At 35.9% G+C, this 13308-nt stretch overlaps 1 protein-coding gene across 1 annotated transcript in view; it reads left to right on the top strand.

The window, feature by feature from the left end:
• LOC148107619 (A disintegrin and metallopeptidase domain 3-like) overlaps positions 1-13308 on the top strand; it is a 118568-nt gene that overhangs the window by 61849 nt on the left and 43411 nt on the right. Inside the window, exons 12-14 of the mRNA XM_087856317.1 lie at positions 10888-10986; positions 12552-12747; positions 13208-13298. Coding sequence (XP_087712443.1) covers positions 10888-10986; positions 12552-12747; positions 13208-13298 — 386 coding nt within the window. The remainder of the gene's footprint in view (positions 1-10887; positions 10987-12551; positions 12748-13207; positions 13299-13308) is intronic.

The following is a 13308-nucleotide window of genomic DNA, read 5'->3' as shown; positions in this document are numbered from 1 at the left end:
GCACTCAGGCCTCATCCAGTAAGTTTGAAAATGATCCCTCTTCTTCAGTTTTCAGGAAGTATTTAACGCTTGGGGAATGTTTGGAAGAATTAACCAGTGAAGCCATCTGGTCTTGGTCTTAGGTTTTTGATTACTGACCCTATCTCCTTACTAGTAGTCAATCTATTCATATTTTTGATTTCTTCATGATTCAGTTTTGGTATATCTATTTCTAGGAATCTATCCATTTCTGCTAAGTTGTTCGATTTATGGGCATCTAATTGTTCATAGTATTCTCTTATGAACCTTTGTATTTCTTGGTATCAGTTGTAACCTCTCCTTTTCCATTTCTGATTTCATTTATGAAACCTCTCATTTTCTTGGTGAGTCTAGCTTAAAGTTTGTCATAATTTTAATCTTTTGAAAGAATCGGCTCTTAGTGTCATTGATCTTTTCTATTGGCTTTTCAGTCTCCATTTAATTTATTTCCATTTGATTTTTTAATTTTCTTCCTTCTACTAACTTGTTCTTCTTTTTCTACCTCCTGTAGGTATAAAGTTAGATTGTTTGAGATATTTCTTGTTTCCTGAGATAAGCCTATATTGCTGTGTATTTCTCACTTGGAACTTCTTTTGCTGCATCACATACAGTTTTCTGTGTTGCATATAAATTTTCATTTGTCTCAACATGTATTTCGATTTTTAAAAAATTTCTTCATTGACCTATTGGTTATTCACTAGCATAGTGTTTTACCGCCACATATTCGTAATTTTTCCAGTTTTCTTCTTGCAATAGATTTCTTCTTTCATAACTTTGTCAGAAAAGGTGTTTGACAAGATTTTAGTCTTCTTAAAACTACTGAGACTTCTTTTGTGGACAACACATGATCTAAAATGGAGACTGTTTCATATGCACTGGAGAAAAATATGTATTCTTGCTGCTTTTGGATGGAATGTTGATTTATTAGTCCATCTCATCAAATGTGTTTTTTTCTTTTCTTAGAAAATTATAATAATTCTGAAATTCAGAAATCTACATAATATATTGTTAAAACTGTGTGAAATTTTTTTTCTCCAAATTTTCATTTAAACTCCAGTTAGTTAACAGGCAATGTAATATTATTTTCAGTAGTAGAATTTAGTGATTGATCACTTACATACAACACCCAGTGCTCATCACAACAACTGCCCTCCTTAATACCCACCACCCATTTAGACCTACCCTGCCCACCTGTCTTCCATAAACCCTTAGTTCATTGTCTATACTTAAGAGTTTCTTTTACAGTTTGCCTCTCTGTTTTTCCCCCTAAGTTCACTGTTTTATTTCTTAAATTCTACATGTGAGGGAAACCATATGGCATTTATTTTTCCCTGATGGACTTATTTCTCATAGCATAATATTCTCTAGATCCATCCACATCATTGCAAATGGCAAGATTTCATTCTTTTCATGGCTGAGTAATATCCCAGTATATATACCCACCCACACACACACACCCACACACACACCACATCTTCTTTATCCATTCATCAGTCAGTGGACATTTGGGCTCTCTCCATAATTTAGCTACTGTTGATAATGCTGCTATAAATCTTGGGGTGCATGTATCCCATCAAATCAGTATTTTTGTATCCTTGGGTAAATACCCAGTATGCTACTGCTGGATCGTAGGGTAGTTCTATTTTTAACCATTTTTCCCATTGTCGCTGAAGACATCAGTGCCCAATTCTGCTTCTGCCTGCCATACCTAGCCAGATGATCCATAGAACCCATCTGTCTTGTATCTACAAAGGCATTATGACCTTTTCTTGGTTTTCAACAAAAGGACTTATGATGTGTCTAGGCGGTCTTCAGTATATTTATATAATGGAGTGTTTATCCATGAAATTATTAATGAACATTTAGGTTGTTTTCGTTTGTGACTATTATGAAAAATGTTTCCAAAAAATATTCATGTTCAAATCTTTGTTGACTTATGTTTTCATTTCTGTTGGGTAAATATCTAGGAGTGAGATTGCTGAGTCATATGTTAATTTACTGCTAAATCTATAATAAAATGTCAAACTGCTTTCCCAAATATTGTATTATTTTACATTCCAAACATCTGTGTATGAGAGTGGTAGCTTGTTCCTTATCCTCATCAACTTTTGTTATTGCCAGTCTTTTTCATTTTAGTCATTTGAATGTGTGCATTGTGGTTCTAATTTGTATTTCCCTGATGACTAATTATATTGGACAGTGTTTCATATGATGATGAGACATTCATATTGCTCCTTTTTAAAGTGTCTGTTCCAACATTTTTCACACATTTATAGGGTTGTATGCTTTTCTATTATGTGGTTATAGAAATTCTTAATATAAACTACATACAAGTCTTTTTAAAGATTTACTCCCAGTATGTGGTTTGGCTTCGTATTTTCTTAATGATATCTTTCAAAAAGTCAAGTTTTTTAATTGGATGAAGTTCAGTTTATCATTTATTATGCGTTATGCTACTTGTGCCCTCTCTATCCCAAGATTGTGAAGATTTCTCAAAAGTGCTCTTCAAGACATTTATAGATTTTAGCTTTTATGTGTATATTTATGATCCATTTTAAGTAATATTTGTAAGTTCAGTATCAGGGTATATTTTTTTTCTATATGTGTTTCTAACTGTTCTAGGTCCATCTGTTCTAAAATACGATATTTTTCTTGGTACCTATATTGAGAAACAGTATATCACATACTTTGTGTTCTGTTGTTCCATATACCTATCCTTATACCAATACCAGCTCTCCTTGTTCTAACTCATAAAGTCAGGAAAAATGCATCTTCATATTTTGTATTTCTTTATCAATATGGATTTGGTGATTTTAGGTTTTGGCATTTCTATGTAAAATTTAGAATCAACCTTTCTATTTCCACTCACACCCCCTAAAGAAAAAATAATAATTCTGCTGTAATTTTGATTGGGATTTTTAAAAATCTATAGAAGCATCTGTGGAGAATGGACATATTCATAATGTTATGATTTTCAAACTGTGAGCATGACATATTATTCCATTTATTTAGCTATCTTTAATTCTTAAAGTTAACCCTAAATATTTCATGTTTTTGAATGCTATTGTAAAGTGAGTACTTGTAAAAATATAATTCCCAGTATCTTTTGCAGGCATATAGAAATAGAATTAAATCATGAAAGTTGTTCACTCCTCCTATTAATGTTATTTTGAATGACTGATTTATGTTTTGAAAAATACTTACAAAATATCTGAATCAGAATTATCAACCGAAATGAGTATATGAAAAAGAATATGCTTCTGGAGTTTATTCCAGAAATAGAGAACATTTCAGTATTTTTCAACTTAGATTATTAAATTTACAAAGACAGAAAAAGTGTAAGATAGTACATATTGAAGAGAATTTGATAATGGTTTGGACAACTGGGAGAAAAGAAAATATCCGATTCTCCAATTTCTCAATGACGAACCTTGGCTACCTATTTATAAAGTTCTGGCTTCCAGTCCCATGATAGAATTCTATTCCTAAAGTAAAAGTGTTCTTACAAGTCAATTTCTAAGCCAGGCATTTAGTCTAGATTTACACTATTCATTGAGTATTGCGAAAACTTGCTCTCCACTAATAGGCTCTCTTTTGATACTAGCCTTGGAATTCCCTGTGATGTCATTGATTTTTGTCCCCCCCACATTAATATTTAGTGTGTATTTGATCTGCTATCTTCCCTAAATACTCTTGATAATTTTTCATTAAAATATTTATATTGTGAAGCATAACATACTTTTGTTAATATTGAAATACAAAAATGGAAAAAAGAATATCATCTGACTCCTGTAAATTTAAAACGTTATATAGTAATAAAGGTTTGCTATACTTTAATAATACACTTTGTAGTTAGCGTAATTGAAGACATTGTATCTAATTTTATATAAAATATTATGTGATAAGGTATTACAAAAGATCAGTATAAATTGTTTTATGAAGGCACCTGATAAATTTATCTAGTATTTTGGAAGAAAGATCCCTCGTTACAGCTTCTCTTACAATATACCACTTAAAATAATTCCATGTATTATAGTTTTCAGAGTACAGTTTATTCCTAGGTGAGTTTTTTTCTTTTTTTGGTGCAATTATAAGTGGTGTTTTCTAATTTTTCTTTCTGCTGTTTTGTTATTAGCATATAGAAACACTACTGATTTCTAGGTATTGGATCCTGCAATTTTCTTGAATTCATTTATTACTTCTAGTAGTTTTTTGGTAGAATTTTTGGGACTTTCTGAGTATAATATTATGTTATCTGCAAATGGAGACAGCTCAACTTATTTACCAATATAGATGCCTCTTATTTCTTGTCTGATTGCTGTGGCTAGGACTTCTAGTACTTCGTTGAATAAAAGTGGACATCTTTGTCCTTGGTTTGGTCTTAGAAGGAAAGCTGTCAGTTTTTCAACATTGAGTATGATATTAGATGTAGTGAAAGATCTGCACTCTGGAAACTGAACAAACATTGATGAAAGAAACTGAAGATAACACAAACAAATGGAAAGATATTCCATGAGCATGGATTAGAGAAATTCATATTGTTAAAGTGTCCATGTTATCTAAAGCAATCTACAGATTCAGTATAATTCCTATCAAAACACCAACAGCATTTTTCACAGAACTAACACAAATAGCACTAAAATTTATGTGGAATCACAGAAGACCCTGAATAGCCAAAATGAACTTGAGAGAGAAGAGCAAAGATGGAGGTATCACAATCCCAGATTCCAAGATATACTACAAAGAGGTAGTAATCAAAACAGTATGGTTCTGGCACAAAAGGGGACACATCAATCAACAGAACAGAATCAAGAACCCAGAAATAAATGCATATTTATAGGGTCAATTAGTCTTTGACAAAGGAGGCAAGACTATGCAATGGGGAAAAGACAGTCTCAGCACAAATAGTGATGGAAAAACTGAATGGCTACAATGCAAATGAATGAAACTTGACCACTTTCTTAAACTATACACAAAAATAAACTAAAAATGAATTAAAAACCTAAAAGTGAGACCCGAAACCATAAAAAGACTAGAAGGGATGTTTACAGTAGTAATTGCTATGGCACCGGTCGTAACAACATTTTTCTGGATACATCTCCTCAGGCCAGGGGAAAAAAAATAAACACAAACTGTTGAGGCATCAAATGGAAAAGTTTATGTATAGTCAAGGAAGCCATTAAAAAAAAAAATAGGCAAGGAGGTTCCAGGAAGATGGCAGAGTAGGAGGACCCTAAGCTCACCTTGTCCCGTGTTCACAACTAGACGTCACTCATATCTGACTCAGTAAACCAGAGCGTGATCTGAAGACTGGCAGAACAAACTCCACAACTAAATGTAGGGAAGAAGCCGAACCTGAGAGGTTAGAAAGGGCAGAAACAGTGGCTGGGAGCTGCCTGCAGGAGGGAGTTGAAGTCATGGAGAGTGGAAAACACCAGCGAGCCCTCATGAGGAAAATGAATCCCCATAATGTCTGGCTTTGAAAACTGTGGGGACTGAATTCTGTGAGTTTGTATACCCAGGGGGGCTTGGAACCTAGAGCCTTCAAAGTCGGCTGACTCAGCACTGGACTAGCCTGGAGGGCAAGTGATAGCTAAGTCCCCACCCTTAAAAAGACAACAGTCTGCAGAGAGGCAATATAGAATAGACAGTTTGCACAACACCTGGGGCAAATGGGAGAGATATCTCTTTATAAGGATTTTAGAGCATGTTGGGGGTCTTCTCTGGGAACAAAGGAGCTGGCATCTACCATTTTCCTCCCCAACCCCCCAGCATAGACAGAGAGACAGCGGCAGAAGGTGGTGCTACATATGCACTTGCTACCTAACCTGCTAACACTGTGCCCCACCCACTGAGGACACGCCCACTCCAAGCCTTCTAGCTTCAGAACTGGGCTTAGCATGAATTGTTTTAATGCTGCACACCCTGCCCAAACGCTGCCTCCAGGCACTACATCCCCCCTGGCGTGACCATTGCCTAGGGGATTCAGTTTAGGACTAATGGGTCAGTGCAGAATTTGCTCACTGCTTTGTGTGCCCCACCCACCCACCACAGGTAGAGACACCACAAATCCTCAGCTTCCGCCACAATTCATGCCCAGCCACCAGGGACACAGACACCACATGACCTAGGTTGTCACCACTGCAGCATGCCACCTGTAGAGGCTGCTTTTAGGCAAACGGTCTTGTACAATGGAAAGTAGAAAGGGCCCACAGTGACCACCTGGCTGAATACAGACAGGCCCATCAGGTGACCCACCTCAAAACATCCAGAGGCCCTAACTAACCAATAAGGTACCTAATTAGAACTAGGCACAGTTACCAAAAGACCTCCTCACCTTCCCACTTTAAATATGGTCCCCACCCACTGCCTTGTTGCAGACAGCCTCTCCTTTGCTGTGTATTCCCCCCACCCCTATTCCTTGCAGTGTATTCAATAAACTTCTACCTCCTTTGTTCTGCCTTGGGTGAATCCTTTCACTGCCCAATCATTGGTTTTCACCCAATCATTGTCCCACATTTGGGGGCCTCCATCCGATTGAGAGAGACACCACACTGCATCCCCATCTGCTGCTGCTAACCTAGTCACCGCTCTGCTTTGGGTTCAGCAGACTACTGGTTCAACACAAATTTTGTTAATGCTGTGAGTGCCTTATCCAGCCACCACCTTTCTCTGCGCCCAGCCCCTGTGCTCACAGATGCCTCACATGGTGGCCAGCCACCACGTGATCCTGGCCACCTTGGCAACCATACACACTGTGCCCTGGATGCTGCCACTAACATGCACCATGCCCCTGGCCACTGCTGTACTTTGGGGGAATCTAGGCCTAGGACTAGCAGCTCAGTGAAAATTTTGCTAAGACCACCACCCCACTGTGAGCCCTCCTGCTATTATGACCCTGAGAGCTAGACTACCTGGGTTTTCTTAACACCACAGAGAACAAGCACAACCCACAACAGGAAGAGAATCAGTACAGAAGTCTGGTCTGAAAGGAAAAGATACTGAGACACAATAGTGGGACAGAAGCAACACACATAGGAGACTCCTCTGAGTCTGTTCTAGTGAACAGAGGACACTGCACTGCAGGGCGCTGCAGGATCTCTTCTATTTCATAAAGCTACTACTTTCAAGAGCAAAGGATATAGATGACTTTCCTAACACACAGAAACAGAGAGGTAGACAAAATGAGATAGAGGAATTTGTCCCAAATGAAAGAACATGGCAAAATCACAGCAGGAGATCTAAATGACACAGAAATAAGTAATATGCCTGATAGAGAATTTAATGGTTATAAAGATACTCACTGGACTTCAGAAAAAAGTGGAGGACATCAGTGAGACCCCGGACAAAAAGATAAAAAATAACATATCCGAGATGAAGAACTCAACAAATGAAATTTAAAATACATGAATGGATTAAATAGTAGGTTACAGGAAGCAGAGGAATGTATCAGTGACCTAGAGGATAGAACAGAAAGCAATCAAGCTGAACAAGGGAGTGACCAACAAATACTGGATAATGAGAATACACCTAGAGAACTTGATGACTCCATCAAGGATTATCACATCCACATTTTAGAGATCCCAGAAGGGGAAGAGAGAGAAAGGGGGGCTGACAATATACTTGAAGAAATAATAGCTGAAAACTTCCTAAATCTGGGGAGGGAGACAGACATCCAGCTTCAGGAGGGAGAGAGACCCCCTGACAAATTCAACCCAACGAAGTCCTTACCAAGACACATAGTAATTAAAATGGCAAAAAATAATGATAAAGAATTCGAAAGGTTACAAGAGAATTAAAGACAGTTACATACAAAGGAAACACCGTAAGGCAGAAGGTGATTTTTCAGCAGGAGTTTCATAGACCAGAAGGGAGTGGCATGGTGTATTCAAAGTGCTGAGGGAAAAATCTGTATCCAAGAATACTCTATACATCAAGGCAATCGTTTAGAATAGAGGAGAGGTACTTACTCAATCAAAAAGTAAAGGATTTTATGATCACTGAACCAGTTTTACAAGAAATATTAAAGAGGTCCCTTTGAATGGAAAGGAAAGACCATAAATAAGAACATGAAAAATAAAAAAACACAAAAGCAGTAAAAATAAGTGTTTCTGTAAAAGTCAATCAAGGTATTCATAAAATAAAAGGATATAAAATATGATACCAAATATCTGAAATGTGTAGGGGAGAGGAGTGAAGAATGAGTTCAAAATTCAGTGACCATCAGTTTAATATAGACTGCTAATTGCAGAAGATGTTATATATAAATTGAACAGTAACTACAAATCATAAAACAGTAATAGATATGCCAGAAAAAGAGTAAGGTATCAAGTATGTCACTAAAGAAAACCAACAAGCCATGGAAGAGATAAAGAGAAGGAAGAGATCAGAGAAAAGCTACCAAAACAACCATAAATCAAGTAACAAAATGGTAATAAATACCTACCTATCAATAATTACTTTGAATATAAGTGGACTAAACAATTAAGAGACAGAAGGTGTCAGAGTGGATAAAAAAAGAGTTCCCCTTTCTTCACATCCTTGAAAACCAAGGAACAGACTCTTAACTAAATAGAAGAAACAGATGTTTAGCAGAGGGGAGGTGGTGAGGGGATGAGTTAAATAGGTGATGGGGCTTAAGGAGTGCCCTTGTCATGATAGGTACTGAGTGATGTATGGAATCTGAAACTAATATGACATGGTATGTTAACTATACTGGAATTAAAATAAAGAAAAAGACCAAAAAGGCAACCTATTCATGGGACAAGATATTTGCAAGTGATACATCTGATAGGCGTTAACATCCAATATATATATAGAATTTATATAACTCAGCTCCAAAAAAAAAATCTGATTCAAAGTTGAATACACATTTTTCCAAAGACATCCAGATGGCCAATGGACACATGAAAAGATGCTCAACATCACTAATCATCAGGGAAATGCAAATCAAAGTCACAATGATATATCACCTTACACCAGAAAGAATGAGTAAAAATCAAAAGGACAAGAAAAAACAAATAGTGGTGAGGATGTGGAGAAAAAGGAACACTTGTACACTGTTGGTGAGAATTTAACTTGGTGTAGGCACTGTGAAATACTGTATGGAGGTACCTTGAAAAATTGAAAATAGAAATTCATATGAGGGGCGCCTGGGTGGCACAGCGGTTAAGCGTCTGCCTTTGGCTCAGGGCATGATCCTGGCATTATGGGATCGAGCCCCACATCAGGCTCCTCCACTATGAGCTTGCTTCTTCCTCTCCCACTCCCCCTGCTTGTGTTCCCTCTCTCGCTGGCTGTCTCTATCTCTGTCAAATAAATAAATAAAATCTTTTTTAAAAAAAGGAATTCATATGATCCAATAATTCCACTATCATTTACCCAAAGAAAACAGAAACACTAATTCAAAAAGACGCATGCATCCCTACATTTATCACAACATTATCTACAAAAGCCAAGATATGGAAGCTATTTAAGTGTCCACCAGTGCATGAATGGATAAGAAAAAATGGTGTGTACACACACACACACACACACACACACACACACACTGGGCTATTATGCAGCTGTAGAACAGGTTGAGATTCTTCCATCTGAGACAACATGGCTATACCTAGATGTCATTTTTCTAAGGGAAATCAATCAGAATGAAAAATACAAATACCATATGACTGCACTCATAAGTGAATTCTAAAAAAAAAAAAAAGCCAAATACATAAGCAGAAAGCAAAATCAGACCTATAAATACAGAGAACAAACTGATGGTTCCCAGAGGGGTGGATGGTGAATGGTTTGGCAAAATCGGTGATGGGGAAAGAGAGATATAGGTTTCTAGCTATGGAATGAATAAGTTACAGGAATAAAAGGCATAGCATAAGGAATATAGTCAATGATATTATTAGAATGATGTATGGGGACTTATGGTAGCTACACTTACTGACCTAGCATAATGTATAAACTTGTCAAAGCAAAAAGTTGTACACCTGAAATGAATGTAACATTCTGTGAACTAAACTCAAATAAAACAATTCAATGTAAAATGAAAATAAATGAATACGTATATATAACACTAACATTTTACACACATACTATAAACTCACATATTTAGTGGGGTCAGGGCGGAATAAAGTTTTATCCATAAACTTAAAGAACAAAACCAGGAAAAGGATTATGGTTTTTACAATATCACAATATCAAGAAGTTACCAGAGAAAAAAATCAAAACAAAAGCAAATTGTCCTGACAAATTTTAAAATGTAGTGATGCTATGTTGGTGGCCAGGAGTTAATATCATTAATATAAAGCTTATAAATAAAGGAAATAGAGAAATTCATCAACAGAAATATAGACACAGAAATACAAAATAAACCGTAATGCGCAGATATGTAAAATTTTCAGCACACGAGTAATAAAAATAATAATATTGAAACAAATATAAACAGTTATTTTTGCCTATCCACTTTACTAATTTTTAAAATTACTATCAGTCTTGTGAAACATCACTCATTTACTATATGGAAAAAAGAAAATAGTATATTATGAAGAGTTATTAATATTTTTGTGCTCTTATTATCTAATTTCTAGAATTAATGTTTAATATAAGGTCTTAGAGGCAAAAAGATAATGACAAACTTTTTTCTTTGAAACATTATTTATGATAATAAGATATTATAATTTAGAATCTCTGTATTTTTGTCACATGCATAAATTGTTATGTATTCCTGAGACGGTATCTTGAGGAGGTTTGGTAAAATAGAAAAGTATTCCACAAGTAATTAACTTGGTGAAATATGTTGTATATTTTGACAATAAATACAATTATTTATTTGATTGAAGATTCCTATTATGTAACTCTTATATTCGCTTGTAGGAATGCACTCATAAAAAATGTTGTAACCCTGTAGATTGTACTCTGATTGGATATGCAGAGTGTGGCAATGGACCATGCTGTGATAGAAAAACTTGTCTGGTAAGCTTTCAAAATACTACATGATTTCCTTCCATAATTTTTTGTGTTCTTATGTGTTCTTTTTTGTAGCATTTTTAAAACTGTTTTTTACACAACTTTTGAATATGTAACTTTATATATCTGATTCATACATAGTTGATTTCCACATTCTGAGGATATCTTTAAATCTCTTCAACCTCCTTAGCTGTGCTTTTCACTGCATTATTTTTAATCTACTCTGGCCCCATCCAGATATTATTCAATATTGATTCCAGATTATTTGGACACTATGAATTCCTCTTGGTCATACCTGAATTTAGCTCTTCATGATCAAGCAACTTATGACAAAATTACAAATAAGCCACCCAACACACAGTTGACATACAACGTTTGAATAAACAATCATAATCTCATTTTGAGAACAGCATAAAAGGGGTCCAAGTAAAATAGCAACATGTAGCGTCTGATACTGAGTTTAACTTTGCAAGAACTCCTGGTCCCAGAAGGAGATTGAAACCTTGACTTCCCTTGAGAAGTTTTCCATTCAATTTTCCTTTATAACCAGACCTGAAAGAGACTGAGTAAGATTTGTCTTTTGGGGATCACTTCATTGAAGCACCTTGCCTTTTCTGTGTCACGTTCAGGAGTCAGCGACAATTATAGAAGCTGATTACTTAGAGATCTTGATTGCCAGATTTCAGATTTGCCAGGTTCTCTGTCAATGAAATATCTTCTAACGTCATTCTACTTCGTTCTATGTGTGCTCTTCTTCATTCTATGTGCTAGTAATTAAAGCCAGTGGTCACTTGTCTTCAAGCACGAATATAGAGGCAAGCCTAGAGTTTCTACTACTTAGCAGTAAACCTTGTCTCTCTTCCCTTCACCAGGGCTCTCATCTTGGCCTTTGTCTCCAAATCAGCAAGATTGAGCACAAAAGCTTTTCTACACAGTACCTTACCCTTCCCTTAGACACGGGATAATTCCTACATTTGGCAGAGTCTTTAAAAACATTAGGGTGAAAATCATGTACCATAACTTGCCATTTCAGGTGAACAACTTAGTGGCATTTAGTACATTCACAATGTCGTGCAACTGCCACCTCTATCTAGTTCCAAAACATGTTCCTCACTCAAACAGGAGACTCCCAGCCCTTTAAGCCCATGTTCTCCTTTCTCCCTTCCCCTCAGTCCCTGGCAATCATCAATTTTCTTCTGTGCGGAGTAACCTATTGTGGATATTTCATATAAGTAAATTACAGAATACGTGAGCTGTTGTGTCTGGCTTTCTTCACTTAACATAGCGTTGAAGGTTCATCCACCTTGGAGCATATGTATCAGTACTCCTTTAAATGGCTGAAAATATTCCATTGTGTGAATATACCACGATCTGTCAATCTATTCATCCACAGATTTACATTTGGGTTTTTTCCAATCTATTTCTCTGGGGTTTTAAGTAAATTCATAATTTGACTTTAAGTAAAAATGTAATAATAATGGAAGTGACAGAAATACACTACTCTTGCTTAAGTTTTTTTACATTTTTGGTTTACGACTTTAAAAAAATACTGATTTTTCTTTGTCTCACAGATAGCGGAAAGAGGACGTTTATGTAGGAAAATGACAGATCCATGTGATTTTCCAGAATATTGCAATGGATCATCTACAGCTTGTGTACCTGATGTGAAATCTGCTGATTTAGAACCATGCAATAATAAGACTGCCTATTGCTTTGAAGGAGTATGCCAAGATCCAGATGTACAGTGTGCAAAATTATTTGGAAAATGTAATAGTTGTATCTTTTTTTTCTGGGGTTCATTTTCAAACTGTATTTTTCTAAAGTCAGTAATCCACCCAGTAGCCATCATAAAAGGTATTGTTTGTGTAAATTCTAATTTGAAATTAAAATTGTGAATCAGTGTGACATTGAACTATGTAAAGAGGCAAAATAGACCTAATAAGTACAGGACAAAAAAAAAGGTATTAATCAAATTTCAGGTGATTGGTGCGAAGAAGAGTAAATATTAGAATTGTAGATAAGAGAGCAAATGACTGCTTTCTTAATCATTTCTGCCTATGATATAATTTTCCTTTTCTCAAGTGGGTAGTTTTTAGTGTTTCTCCTTTTATGGCCAGAGGCGACACTAAAAATTTATAGTAGATGACCCTGACTGAGCACTTCTACTGTCTAGATGTCCCTATATAAATTTTTATTAAGATGAGTAATTGTAACTTTATATTTTCAGTTGCTAAAGTTTCTACTTATCTATGTACACAAGAAGTGAATTTTCAAGGAGATTCTTTTGGAAACTGTGGAAAACTGGGATGTAGTTTTGGGTGTGTATTT

Source organism: Ursus americanus, chromosome 27 (genome assembly GCF_024610735.1).
Source record: "Ursus americanus isolate L20-20 chromosome 27, mUrsAme1.1.p, whole genome shotgun sequence".
In the NCBI taxonomy this organism is placed as follows: Eukaryota; Metazoa; Chordata; class Mammalia; order Carnivora; family Ursidae; genus Ursus; species Ursus americanus.
Note: the sequence above shows the minus strand (reverse complement) of the source record. Positions and strands in the feature narration are given on the sequence as shown.